Below are 14,445 nucleotides of genomic sequence, written 5' to 3'. Positions count from 1 at the left end.
ACTTGGTGTGATATGGTACATTTAGACCTGAGACTTAAGGATGAGTTAAATAAACTGAATTTATAATACCCAGTGGTGGAAAGTAACCAAGTAAATTTTCTCAAATACTGTACTTGAGTGCAGTTTTGAGGTACTTGTACTTTACATGAATATTTACAATTCATGCTACTTTATCATTTTTACTTCACTGCATTTTAGCGTGGAATATTATACTTTTTACTCCACTTATTTGACAGCTAGAGTCATTGGCAACTTTCCAGATGAAGATTTTACATTAAAAAACATAATGAGTTTTACAATATTAAAGATTAAACCTGTGGTTCCCAACCTTTTTGGATTGTGATCCCTTATTTAGAAATTTCCCCTTTAAAATTGTCAGATTGTTTAATTTAAATAACTGTTTGAGGCCAAAAGAGGTAATACTCGCCACTATTTCACAAAAGAGGCTAAGATTAGAAAAAAAGGATACATATTAGTGTAGCAGAACTTTGTTTTTCCTACTCCTTTAATCATCTAACTATCTCAGATTTATCTTTAGAGGGGGTCTGACTTTTTGATTAGGAATCACTGGACTAAACTACCTAAAACTAGTTCCACTTCGACCAGCTACAACAGTAAAGTCCTATGTAGCCACTGATGCATCAGTATTAATCTAATAATGTAATGTTAATAATATATCTGTCACAGCGGACATTTTTCCACAGAACGTGCACTTTAAATTGTACTTAACTAATACTTCAGTACTTAAGTAGACTTTGAAATGCAGGACTTAAAGGATCTGAATAATTCTCTTGATTTACCAGTAGTTATTGTAGCCATTAGTCCTGCGTCCACTTCTAGCAGGTCCTGGCTCGGTGAGTGTCTCACAGTGCCAGCTGGCAAACTCAGTCACTGTCAGAGAGCTGGACTCACCTGCAAGCCTGAGCAGATGACAGCTTCTGTAGTCTTACACAATGTAATCTACAGCTGCCCGTGCTCCGAGGCCACGAGGGCATGACTGTTCAGCGCAAGTGCAACAAATGTAACAAATATCACAACGTCTCCATTGTTATATGCTCTGACTATTTACAGTAGCTAGCCCAACGCTGAAATCTGTTCATGCTGTAGTATAATATCATCCAATAATAAGTTCTATCACTCTTATAGGGGACATAAAGTAATACCATTGGACAACTTGGGCCACTGCGGCCTGATGATGCTGCCCAGCATGGTTCAAACTAGGACAATCCAACTGAAGAGGTGCAGACCATCAAAACCAGGGAACTTCCAGCAGACTCCAGCACTCCCTGAGATAAGCACCTCTGAACTAAAAATAAAACAATATAAGGGGCTGGCTTCAAGAAATGTTGCCCTGAGGGAGCAGATGGCCAGCAAGGAGCTCAGTTGGGATGAAGAGAAAAAGAAACTGCTGAAGGCTCTAGAGTCTGCAAGGGCTAAGAAGAAACCACCAGAGATGAATAGAAAAATAGAGGAAAAAGCTACCTTAAGGAAGCTCTGCAGTTCCAGATGGAGACCGAGAAGGTCAAACAATACTGCAGGGCAGAGTGCGATGGAGTCACTGAAAGGTGAAGAATGACGGGATCAAAGAGACCTGGGAGAAAGAGACTAAAGATATCTAGGTTGTCTTTCACACATAGTGGGAAAACTGGGAGATTGTGAGATAGGAAGGGGTCGCCACCAAGCTGAAAACTCTGGAGGTGGACTTTGATAGGAAAGTGAACCAGATCATCCATGATCTGATCAACAAAATAACACATGAAAAGGAGGCTCTTGTAGAGGAGAATTTGGAGAGCTTGACCCATCTGAGCAAGAAAGAAAGGGAGATCATCCAGAGTGAGACAGAGAGGAAAACAAAGCACAAAGCTCTGAAAGATCAGTGATCAGGTGATCAGAAAGATCCCCTCCCCTTGATTTTCTGTGTACTGAAGATGACCCTTCACCATGTTCATGTACAGGTATGCCAACAATCAGGAAATATACTATCTTAACAAAAGATTTATGTAAAATATGCAATGCCTTGATCCCTCAATGAAAAGGTAAACACCTCTAAGTCAACCTCTAAGTCACCGGTTCTCAAAGCGGGGTACAGGGACCCCCCGGGGTTCTTGAGGGGTTTCCAGGGAGTCCACAGCAAGAAGGGGAATAATTTATTTTCACTATAATTCCATCCATAACACAATGCGTGACTGTTTTGGTCATGGGTTTCATACACTTTCTGTAATAAAACATCTAAAAGCAAAAGTCTCATCAGATGGGAGACCCTGGGACAAAATCTTATTAAATTGAAGTCTGTGGTCTAATTTGTGTCAGTTTAGGGGTCCTTGACCTAAACAAGTTTGAGAACCACTGCTCTAAGTGAAGGGGAGGGTTAGATGAAAATATTACACTGGGGAGGGTCTTGCTTTCTGAGCAAATGAAATATAGGATTCAGCACCACTCCCCAGCCCTATCATTTTTGTACTGTCCCTTATGGTCTGTTCCTATAGACTGACCTTGGGAAACATCACATAAACAAGAAAGAGGAATAAAAACTAATGGCCGTTTCCATATAAGAAAACACATGTTTTACAGTGATCCCCTAACAGAAAAAAAATCATATAGTCGGACACACACACACAGTATTCTTGTTGTTGAACACACAAAATTAGGAGAAAATTATCTTCTACTTTCAAAGTTCTGACAGAATAAATATCGTGCTGTGGGAATATTAAAATATGGCATTTCCGTTTATGACAGAAACACAGCTCACATGTCTCATTTAACCGAAAGATTCCGGCTTACACCTGATGCAGAGGTGAGGGGCAGGAATGGTCAATAATTGCTAGGTATTTTTCACAGTTCATGCACGTGACTTGCGCCCTTAAATACAGAGAGTGAGGCTCAGCAGCCACACACCGCTGCTCCCCGCTTCCCACCTGCAGGCCTACGTGTTGCTGAACAGGGAGATCGCCCTCACGTCCGCAGACTCCTTGGAACATTACTAATACATTTTTCAACTCACTTGTCTCCGTCTGTGGCTCCTCCCCGCACTCATTAAATGCCCGCTCGGCGCTTCAGTCTGTGCAGTTGAAGGCAGTCATGACCGAGGGGCTGTAAGGTTGGACTTCTATCATCTTGACAGCAAGCAAAAACATCTGAGCTCTTCTTTTCGGGCACTCTCACCATCCAAGAAGCCTCAGCTATGAAGACCATTCTTGCTGCATACTCAGGCGTCCTCAAAGGTAAGACGCTTTTAGCTGGAATATGCTGGAACAAGAGCTGCAGCAAGCAAACAGACATAGGTGGTCAAACAAATCAGAAGTCGTTCCTGGAAGAGGTCAGCAGGACATGAAACACGCCAGTTTTTATCAGTCAAGCGTTGTGCTCCATGTAAAGCACGTTTGTTGTAAAAGGAGCCATACAAACAACATGATATCATCACTAATATTACAACAACAGTAAGCATTTTAGAGGGATATAGCAGAAGTGCCACAGACCTTTAAGTGTGGGTAAGTCATATTCATCACAATTTCAAAAATCATTTTAACATTTAAAAAAATCAAAAAAAAAAAAAAAAGTGCAAACATCATTATTATGTACCTCAAAGAAACTGCAATTGCAAGTGATAATATAGGGGATAAAACAGTCTTTACAATAAAGTGAAGGGGAGACGTTCACTGCGCATTATCACAATTATTGAGTTGTGGTCTGTGGCTGTCTCCCTTGCAACCTGATTTTTCACATTTTCAAGTTTTTCTGCAGTTGAAATGTTTTAAAGTTTAGTCAAATTAAGGATTAATTGTGACTGTGCTAAAAAAAATGAATCTTTCAACTGGAAAAACTATTCTGCGACATGTGCTACATGGTTTTATGATGCAACCTCGCCTTGTCAAGCTCCGCTTTACCGAGAAAGTGACAATTTTCTGCTCTGTGGGAACAGAAATTCACATTTTTCAATTTACAAATATAAGAAGTTTAAATGAGTTGATAATGGTGACAGCTCAGGAACATGTCAACATCTGTCTCAGTGGCCGTGGAAGTGGACTGTGCAGCTGGAGATGAGTCCAGCTGTGCAGTAAGGCAGTTACACTGAACCTGTGCAGTAACTTGTAAACCCTGTGGAGCTTATTTCTTCAATATTTAAGTCATGCAACAGTCTACACACACCAGTAAGAGACAGGATGGCTTTTGAAAGAAAGCACATGATCCACCTGGTTGCTCCACCTGCAGGACATGGTGGTGTTTGTTTACTCCTCTCTCTGGGACCAGTTTGACCTAAAGTGGGCAGATGTAGCTATGAACTAGTCAAAGATTGTATCTTGGCCAAATCTGTCTCTCTCCATCAGTCACTGGCGCAGATTCAAGCAGTGATAGTCTTAAGGAGTCATAGCATCATAGTTTACAGGTATTACCACCAGCAGCCTGGTGCTGGGTTATTTTCAGTGTGCACAGATGGGATTAGACGACAGTGTTTTCCTGGAGGGGAGATCTTCTTATTGGCTCTCAGTGCTTCGAGCGCTTTAGTCGCCCCTAATGTGTCTGTTACTTTATGCTTCCTCTTTGCACACGATCTCTTCACATGTTGCTGCGAGGCTTTACTTTCATGGGCTGGTGATTGAAAAGTGCTGGTGAGTAGCTGAGGCTGTGTGTCTGTGCTCGGCCGTAACGCAGGCTGATGTACAGTAGGGCAGATTGCTCGTATCATCCTCACTATGTTCTAGGAATGTTCACACGGGCACTAGGAAAGTATTATTAGGAGTGTGTTAACTGCATCTTTTCAGTAAGATTCATTAGCATGTGCTTCTGTTTAAATGTCTGTAACTGTGTATTAAATAATAATCCAGCAACATAGATATTTGACAACTTTGATTAAACTCTTTTTTTTTTTTTTTTTTTTTAATTTTTTGCTCTGTTGTCTCTTTATTTTGTCTCCAGGTACCGGCTCCAGCATCCTCTCTGCCCTGCAGGACCTGCCATTGGCTTTTTGGCCCTGCAGATCCAAGATGGAGAAACATCTGCAGGTCATCTCTGTGCTGCAGTGGGTCATCAGCTTCTTAACCATGGGTAAGAGAGAGAGAGAGAGAGAGAGAGTGTGTGTGTTTGTGTGTGTGTGCCGCTGCGTGTTTAATTTAAGCCATAAGAAAGCAAAGAAACCTAGAAGATTTAGCTTGTAGTCTCATTAGTCTCATAATAAGGAGGTCAGATCACTAAGCTGCACACATACTTGTTAAAGACCCCTGGGATTTCTCTCTCCTGATTGCCATTATTGACAACAAATTTTAGCCTTTAAACGCATTTAGGTATGACAGTCCTTTTCTGCTCAAACGTCTCTCCTCTCTCCTTCCAGGTGCTTGCTGCACTCTGCTGTTGATCTACATGTTCTGCACTGACTGCTGGCTTATCGCTGCCATTTACACTGCCTGGCTCATCGTTGACTGGAACACCCCGAAACAAGGTGATACATTAAAGATGTCAATCAAAAATCACTGTGATGGTTTGAGTTTGACCCCCATGTAAAGAAAGACTTCTAGTTTGATGATGATGAAGAATTGGTTGGATGATGCATTTTTGCATCTAAAAATGCTACACTGGTCGATATTTACATGTGAAGGTTAAAATGTCAAATGGTGTGAATGAATGAAAGACTTGATTTGGACATCAGCGTGCAAATGAATAAAGGGGGGGACTAACCTCTATGACGTAAGCAGTGGGTAACATACTCTGTAATGATAAGCACAGACAATGACTGCATTCTGTTTTAGAGAATGTTTGAATGTTTCTTTTTGGCCTGAAATGGTTTGCATCTGAGATAACAGATTTGTCAGGGCTTTTTTTTTTTTTACATGTGATTGTAAAGCTAGAGGGAGTTTGTGTAGTGCTGAAACACACAGCAATCAAGAGAAAATTAATTGACAACAATTTGGGTAATTGATCAATGGTTTAAGGAATTTATTATTCATAAAAATAAATATGAGAATTTGCTATTTTTGCTATAACTATTTTGTTTTTTAGCCGAATAAAACACTTTTTAAACTTAATTATGAATTGCCTAAATGATCAATTCATCAAAATGATAATCAACAACAATCAACATTAATTGCTAATGAAAATAATCGTTTAGTTTCAAGGTGTAATGGAGTGATATCTAATCTGTATTTTCCTCCTCAGGCGGCAGGAGGTCCTCTTGGGTGAGGAACTGGACAGTGTGGACATATTTCCGAGACTACTTCCCAGTCAGGGTATGTAACTTTGCCAATTTATTGATGCACCATTGCTAATGTCTCCAGCGCCAACCTTGAAAACTCAAGGGCGAACCTTGGAAACCTGCTCAGCTTCTGTGCATTTTGCTGATTTTGCACAAAAGAAGTTCACTCATGTCTTATAGCTCCTGCTGAGCAAAGTCACTATTGTATGATTTGAACTAGTTCATTGATCTCCAGTCGTACACCAGGTTGACATCATAGATAAGTTTATCAGGGGTGGATCGGGTATCAGCTATCCGCTCCATGCTGTTCCTTGTCCTGTGTTGATTATGATGAGGGCTTGACGTTGGTTGGGAGTTTTAGACTTTGTCCCACCTGATAGGCCAAGGAGCAGCTCTTTTTTTTTTTCCTCATGTATCTGTCACTTCATATTTTAGATGAGAGGACAATGCCGGTCCAGGCTAAAGGGGAATGCATCATTGCAAACTCACACACACACACACACACACACACACACACACACACACACACAGTGCATGCAGGGGAAAGAAAAGTAGCTGTGCATGACTGCTATTGAAAAAGCCAAGAGTCAAAGTTGGAGTGTGTTTTTTAAAGGGAAGGAGTCTGAGATATTCTGCATCATCACTTTTATTCAGACAGATATGTGTTACTTGTGATATCAAAGAAAAAAAACAACCACTGACTATGTTTCAGTTCATGAAACCACTTCAGTGATCACTTTACTCAGGTTTTGATGAGCTTATCCTCTGTATACAGAGCAGAATCCAGAGTGCTGAGTAACTCAAGGGGGAGGAATTTCAAGTCCTACTCTTTGCAGCTGAACTTTGCTCGTCACATTGATCTGTAAGTCTGTGTGCCATGTAGCTGTGTGTGATCTGTGTACCAAGATGGGTTGATGAGATAATGCTTTGGTCACCCATACACTTGGTGCCAGCTGGCTCTCCTGTGTCACTTTATGAAATCTCAATATTGCTGCAAGAAATAAATTAGATGTTTTTTGCTGGTGTGAAAAGTTTTCAGTGTTGAAATGTTAGTTACTGGCTACCGACATATGCTGAAGTCTGTAGTTGAAGGTTCATCTCTGGTAGCAGTTCAGTTTAAAGGTGCATTAAGTGGGAGTTTTACTGTCCCATAGCTCAAAATAACCAGAATTTACTATAACTGCAGGGGCATCAATTTATTATAGGGCAAGACTTCTCTATCTATTGTTCTTTATCTACATATGACTATTATTCATATGAGTTGGAACCCTTCTGGACAAAGTCTAACCAGCCTTTAAATTGAATGGAGGACTGTAGGAAGTTGGGAGTGTGACTGTTATGAAAACAGTTACATGAAAGTCTGTGCAAATCTTAACACTAGAAACAAAGACTCCTCTGTAATATTGATGCTTATTCGCAGTGACCAGTGAATCTAGTCCTGTCTCCTCCAACTATACAGTTAGAAGTGTGAAATGTCAGCAGTCTCTCTCTCGGTCCCACTGTTATCTCTTCACATCTGCCATGCCAGCCAGGTGGAGTCCTGCGGTACTATGGGGATCCTGAATGTGATCTCATTTGCTAATGTGGTTATGTAACTGTTGTGTTTGACTAGCTACTGAGGGAGCTTTGTGTACACATTGTGATGGATCTAAGTCTACAGTGCAGATCAGTGCACAGTTACATTTTCTTATGAGTTTCTTCTTCAGTTTTACAACTTCAATGTGAAACCATTTGAACATTCTTTGCCATTCTTTTGTTAAAATAATGCTGAATGTTTAGAGTTCTACTTTATTGCTGCCAGTCTGAACAGATGCACAAGATGTGTACTAGGTCATTATTTTATGACTGCACTTGAGCAGACAGAGCAGAGTCATGTAGAGTTTTAGCTGATAAGGACGTCCTTGTTCTACTGAAACACATGTGGTGTCCTAAATCCATACTACATACTAATTCTACATACTAACTCTAAGCAGGTTTTGAGTATAATAGTGTGTCTACACTGGAAAAATGACAAAAGTATATTCCACATCATCACATGCATATACAAATGCATACATACACGTGTACAGTGAAAGTGGCAGTTATGTATTTATGGATTGAAAATGTCATAAAGAAAGTAATTATTATTACAAGTATGTTATGTAATGCAGAACACCATGCTTAAACTACTGAAATTATAGATAAAGCATATTGCTCGAATTCGTGCTGTATACTTTAAACAGTCAGTATGCAGACTAAAAAACCCAGATTTTTGAGTGTGCTGTTAAGTACACCATTTTCTCAGAATGCATTGCACGCTGCTCACAGCTGGAAAAAAAAGAAAACATTTTCCCGTCTCTGTTAAGTTTTTAACTGAAAGTGACTTTCTAAATTTGCAGTTTGCATTTGCACAGTGCTTTCATTGCATCGTTTTAGAGCTGAACAAAAATAATCCATTGACAGAAAATTAAAAATAAAATTGTATTTATCATTTAAGTCATTTTTCAAGCAAAGATGACAAACATTCATGATTCCAGTTTCCTAAATATGAAGATTAGTTGCTTTTCTGCTTTTAAAACATTGTAAATTGAATTTTTGGGGGTTTTTTGGCTGTTGGTCAGACAAAGCTTTTGAACTTAAAATGTCACTTTGGGCTTTAGCAAACTGTGATTAGTGTTTTTCACATTTTATAGACCAAGCAATTGATTAATAATTGGCAAATTAAAAACAAAAATGATTTTTAGTGGGAGCCCTACATCATTCCCTGTTGGTATAGAATGGTAAAGTATGTAGATGTCTTGTATACTAAGTGTATAAAAGTGTATACTATACAAATTCTTATAATTATAAGTTTATTTGTACAGCACTTCTTAAAACAATATGTTATATAAAATCAACGAGACAGGAACCAGTAAAACACCAGGCATGAGATTAGTGTTCACTGTATACTGTGTAGTACTGTAGACAATACTATACATTGTATTTTGTATGGAATTGGGACACAGCCGCTGTTCTCAAGCCTTTTATCCATAATGCTCACTAAAATGGCTTTCTCATATCAGATGTTCCTGGAGTAGCAATGTGCCCCTCATATGGAAATCAGCCTCACACTGGTCCTCTTTGTGCTATTGTCCTTCAGCTAATTAAAACCCACAACTTGCTGCCCAGCCGGAACTACATATTTGGCTACCATCCCCATGGCATCTTCTGTTTCGGTGCTTTCTGCAACTTTGGGACGGAGGCCACAGGCTTCTCCAAGAAATTCCCAGGCATCAAGCCCTCCCTGGCCACCCTGGCAGGGAACTTCCGCTTGCCCGTCCTTCGGGACTACCTGATGTCTGGAGGTGAGATGATTTGACAAGCCGTGGGGTCTCACTTGAGTTCTTAAAACGTCTGCTAATGCTGATAACTGTATCTGTAAGAGACCAGACCTTTGTCCTATTGCACAGCAGAAAGGGCTTCTATTTACTTGGAGCTGCTGATTTATAGAGCTTTAGGTGTTCTGTTCTGAAGGGCTGTTTGCTCTTCGGGCTTCGTCTTTGCCCAAAGATACTGTTTATACTCTCTGAGGTTACTATAGGTTATTGTACATGTACATGTTGTTTCAAAATGTTCCAACAGCCCTCATAGGATTTTATTTTGGTCTTTCTTGTTGTGTGGTATGTAGGTGTAAACAGACCTAACAACTAGTTCATTGCTCCTTTACTGCAAGTGTAATCATACTCTTTCCACATCTTTTTTTTCTTCCTCTCAGGAATCTGCCCAGTGAACAAGAACTCTATCGACTACCTGCTGTCTCGAAACGGGACGGGAAACGCTGTGGTCATCGTCGTGGGAGGAGCAGCAGAGTCTCTGCACTGTGCACCGGGCATGAATTCTGTCACCCTTAAAAATCGTAAAGGCTTCGTGAGGGTGGCCTTACAGAAAGGGTGAGCTTGAGTGCACAACATTCAGACACAAGGACACGTGCAGTAACGGTGCCTAAACACAACCTTGACCAATTCTGTTTTGAACATGGAAATGTTACTCTCGGGGCCGCAGTGACTGAGTGGAATGAATAAAACCTAGATTATCACTTGCAGAAAGGTTGAAATTACCTCACAGAGAGCATTGGCAAATCTGCTATGAATGTGCAGTTCCTCATGAAGCTTTGAACTCCTTGAGGCATTCGGTACCATTTTGGACAGAGTTTGAGAGCTGGCATCAGGACGCCCACAGCATCGCATTAATCACAATAACAAACTGTACTATAACCTGGAAGTGGTCCAGGTTTGTCCTGTGAACCCAAACAAGCCTGATACCCTCTTAAATATAGCTGAGGATTATCACTGGGTTCACCTTTTCCAAAGAAGCTTAGTGTGCTAGAAAAGACATGCAGTTATGTAGGACTTCACTCATAACTAGGTTAGCATGAAAGTAAGCTGAAATAAGCCAAGGCTGTGAGTTGAGGCCACATTGGGTCCACTTCCTGGAACTTTTACAGCTTGGTTTTGATGCCAAAGCCAGTTGAATAATGACTCAAGTTGTTTTTATAAGGAAGATGGAGTAAAAAGTGCAATTCTAAGCTATATAATCAAAAATTTAACAAAATAGACCTTCATTTCTTTCACCTTGTTCAAAGTAGATGTGTTTACAGTGCACTGAATTTTCTGGTTGCTGTCTTAAAATCCACTTTGCAGATGGCAAGTGATATAGAACAATGGTTCTTAACTCAGGACCCCACAGGGAGATGATCTACAAACTTGGCAAGAAGAACAACAATATTTGTTTGCTCCACAAAATTATGTTTATTTTATGGGATATTTATCTTTTTTCTTATTTCTTGTAAAATACTAAATATAAAATATATTTTTATCGATTCAGTCCTTGAAAATATTGAATATTTTGAAAATATTCAAATGAAACAGTCTGAGTAAATGTAAAATCACTTTATGAGGTACTCACAGCCCATAGAAATATATAAGCTTCAATGAAGGGTTGTCAGTTGACTTTGTATTGTTTTGGTTTTTTTAAGGGTCACAAACCAAAGGTTGGGAACCACTGGTGTAGATGATGCTCTATGGATCGGTTTAATGAAAAAAGTAAAATTGTGTGAACTATTTAGTCAGTCTGAACAGGTAAAATGTTACATTTCAAGCTGGCCGCTGATGATGTAACATGACAGAATATAAATCCACAATGTTTCCTGATAACATAAATCTTTTCACAATTGTACTGTATCTAGCCAAGACAAAAACTGTTTGACTCAACTAACTGTTGACTAATGATGAAGCTGACTATTAACCCAGATATGGAAAATGTCTATGCTTTCGCAACTGGAAGCTTAAACAGTCAGCCTACGTGACAAGTAAGCTACGGTGCAAACTGATTCATGATGATTAACACGTTTCATACAAGCCTAAACAAAAGCAGCTGCTTTTGGATTTTTTTCTTTTGCAACTTCAGTTGGCTTGTCAGTGATGATGTAGTCTACTTAGCCAGACTGTCCTCACTTTGTTTTAGCACTGTGCCAATGTGATGCAGAGACCGCTGTGTTAAATCTAAACTATTCAGTTCTGGATTGTCACTGATGTGTCATGCATTAGACTGAGCCTTCTAGTATGATACCTGTTTTCAAAGCAAGGGGATTTACAGATATGGCTGTAATAAAACAATAAAATATCAAGGCATATAATTTAGGCTATATAAACAATGGTGCAACAAGTCCGCAAAATTTGTTTTAACAGTGTAGAAAGTGAAAAGAGGTATCTCAAATGATTTCTCTGCCACTTAGGACCTTTTCATTGTTATAGATTTTTTAATTCTTGGCATTGGGGACATTTTTCTTTGCTTCCTCAGGGCTGACTTGGTTCCAGTGTATTCCTTTGGAGAAAACGATGCCTACAAGCAGGTGATCTTCGAGGAGGGGACCTGGTGGAGAGCTCTCCAAAAGAGGTTACAGAAGATCTTAGGCTTTGCCCCGTGCGTTTTCCATGGATGTGGCCTCATCTTTGGCAACTCGTGGGGCATCGTACCATATTGCAAGCCAATCACCACCATAGGCAAGTTTATCTGCTAATGTTTGGTTTGCGTGTATATCCAGATTTGCAGATGTACAGATTAGGGTTATCTTTAAAAATGTCAACAACTCTGCTATTACAGTTCAGTTTAATACAGGACAGTGACCAACAAACAGTTAACAGATTAACAGAACAGATGGTCAATATTTGCTTTGTCCAACCTCAAGAGTGTATTAATGGTTAACACTGAAGGTTCTGACAATTTCAATTTAAGTTTCTTTGATTAACCCTTTGTTCTAACCTTCCTCTTGTTCTTTTTAATTATAGTTGGGGAACCAATCACAGTGCCAAAAATTGAGGATCCAACTGATGAGATGGTGGATCTGTACCATGCAATGTATGTTAAGTCCCTGCAGTGCCTTTTTGACAAGTACAAGACCCGCTTTGGCCTGAAAGAAAGTGATCCCCTGTACATTCAGTGAAAGAACAAAGGGGGCCCCATGGAAGCTCTGAACATGGAGAACTGTGGAAACATCTTCAGACCCCTCTGCCCCCCTTCCCCTCCCTATCCCTGTCCAATCTTGGTGCCCGGTTTGGATCATCTTTGGATTCCAAACTCTACACCTGAGCACATTTGCTAAAGAAACTTTTGCTTTCTGCGTTGTCTCACACATACACACAAACACTGGCATAGTTCCCTCTCAGGAAATGGCAGGGTTGAAGAAATAGAGGCCTCTCCCTGCTGCTGTCACCAGGTTAAACAGTCTTGGTTGGACCAACAGACAAGTTTCACTGAATCCCACATCAAAATGTGCCTTTTGTATCTATTTTTATTTTTCAGTGAAGGCATCAAGTTTGGGCTGTCTTATCAGTGCAGAGGGGGCTCCACTAGATGGAGCTGGAAGGTAACATGCAGGACTTTAAAAGAAGTGCCAATGTTTTCGTTAACTCATTCATTCAAGTAATTGTCCCTTTTATGATCCTATTATATGCTAAACGCACAAACAATGCAAATGAAAGGTACTACTTTATTAATGGGATAATGAGCCCAAAGGTTAATTGTGCCAAAGACCTATGTTGTCCCCTCACACACATGTGTTTCTAATGCATGAAAGCTGAAAATGAAGGAATTCTACTCGGTAGATTCATATTGTGAATGCACAATACATGTGCCTGTGATTGTATGATGCCATAAAGTATTAATTGTATTCTGCAGAGAGGAAAAAAAAGCCCATTTTAGTGCTTGTCTCTAAATGAATATTTCTGATGCACTTTTTGTATTGCTGATTACCTTCTGAGGTTTTTTTGTCTCAAGAAAAATGCCTTTGATATGAGAATTATCCAAGACGGTCGTTGTGCTGCTTGGCTTGATTTTCCTTTCTTGTCCTACTGGTGTCCAGGTCTGGATGGGTGTGTCTTTTCTATGCAGCGAAAACTACAGCAATGTCTTGTATCTTCAACTGTTTTGGGAAGTTTTTAGCTGCATTTGAAGAAGATCACGTAGTTTTGTGGGTGAAAATCCTGATGTTTGATGATTCCAGTGTACAGTGGATCTCTTTGTATCCGTGCCAAGGGTGATAATTGAAAAGGAAAGAACGACAGACAATAATGCCTTATTGCTGGTAATATATTATATTTGAGGGTGTCACTCGTACTTATTTAAAATAAGAGTATGTGGGTGTGGGATATATACTGGGAATCATCAAAATAAGTGAGCTTGTGTCATGTTATGAAGGTGGATGGCGAATTATAAGATTGTCATTGTCAGAAGAATGTCCTCCGGTTTCACCGTTGTGACTTATAAAGAGCAGTGTAATCCCTGTGCAATAAATTTGCAAGCAATAAACAGAGTGAGACCTGTCTATATGATGAATGACATCATCTGCCTGCCGATATTTAAATTAAACTTTTGTATGTTTTCAGACGGAGATGTGTGTGTTGTGTGTCTTGTTTTTGGACACTTTTCCATGATGTTCTGCCATGTTCTTTTCTCCAGTTTACTTCAGAGGACTACCATCCTTTTGATTATGACATCTGTGGGGCCTTTGTAGGACAAACATGCCCAAGATAATTCAGTGTATACTTCATTGTTAGGATTAACTCCTTATCTTACAAATTTCCCCTTAAGTAGCTGTAAAGCTGTTTAGAAACATCTTATACAACACTATTTGTGTTTCATATTCAAATACAAGGCTCCATTGTTCTATGGCTGCATCATTCCATCAAATAGAAATATTTTTTACCAAATTTAATTCTGGCACATTTGGTATCTGTTTAAACTTT

At 39.7% G+C, this 14,445-nt stretch overlaps 1 protein-coding gene across 1 annotated transcript; it reads left to right on the top strand.

Annotated features, from left to right (window-relative positions):
• The first annotated feature begins 2,884 nt into the window (after positions 1-2,884).
• Positions 2,885-14,090, top strand: dgat2 (diacylglycerol O-acyltransferase 2). Its single transcript, XM_067607398.1, has 8 exons — positions 2,885-3,221; positions 4,915-5,043; positions 5,327-5,434; positions 6,148-6,218; positions 9,303-9,507; positions 9,918-10,092; positions 12,002-12,204; positions 12,490-14,090. The coding sequence occupies exons 1-8, from the start codon at positions 3,182-3,184 to the stop codon at positions 12,642-12,644; spliced, it is 1,086 nt and encodes a 361-aa protein (XP_067463499.1). The 5' UTR covers positions 2,885-3,181; the 3' UTR covers positions 12,645-14,090.
• The last annotated feature ends 355 nt before the right edge of the window (positions 14,091-14,445 follow it).

This window comes from Thunnus thynnus, chromosome 13 (genome assembly GCF_963924715.1).
Source record: "Thunnus thynnus chromosome 13, fThuThy2.1, whole genome shotgun sequence".
NCBI classification, from domain to species: domain Eukaryota; kingdom Metazoa; phylum Chordata; class Actinopteri; order Scombriformes; family Scombridae; genus Thunnus; species Thunnus thynnus.
The sequence above is the reverse complement of the archived record's forward strand: the minus strand, read 5'-3'. Positions and strand labels throughout refer to the sequence as shown.

Coding starts and splice junctions, on each gene's coding strand:
- dgat2 (XM_067607398.1), top strand. CDS start 3,182: ATGAAGACCATTCTTGCTGCATACTCAGGCGTCCTCAAAG. Junction 5,044..5,326: donor CATCAGCTTCTTAACCATGG/GTAAGAGAGAGA, acceptor CTCTCCTTCCAG/GTGCTTGCTGCACTCTGCTG. Junction 6,219..9,302: donor GAGACTACTTCCCAGTCAGG/GTATGTAACTTT, acceptor ATTGTCCTTCAG/CTAATTAAAACCCACAACTT.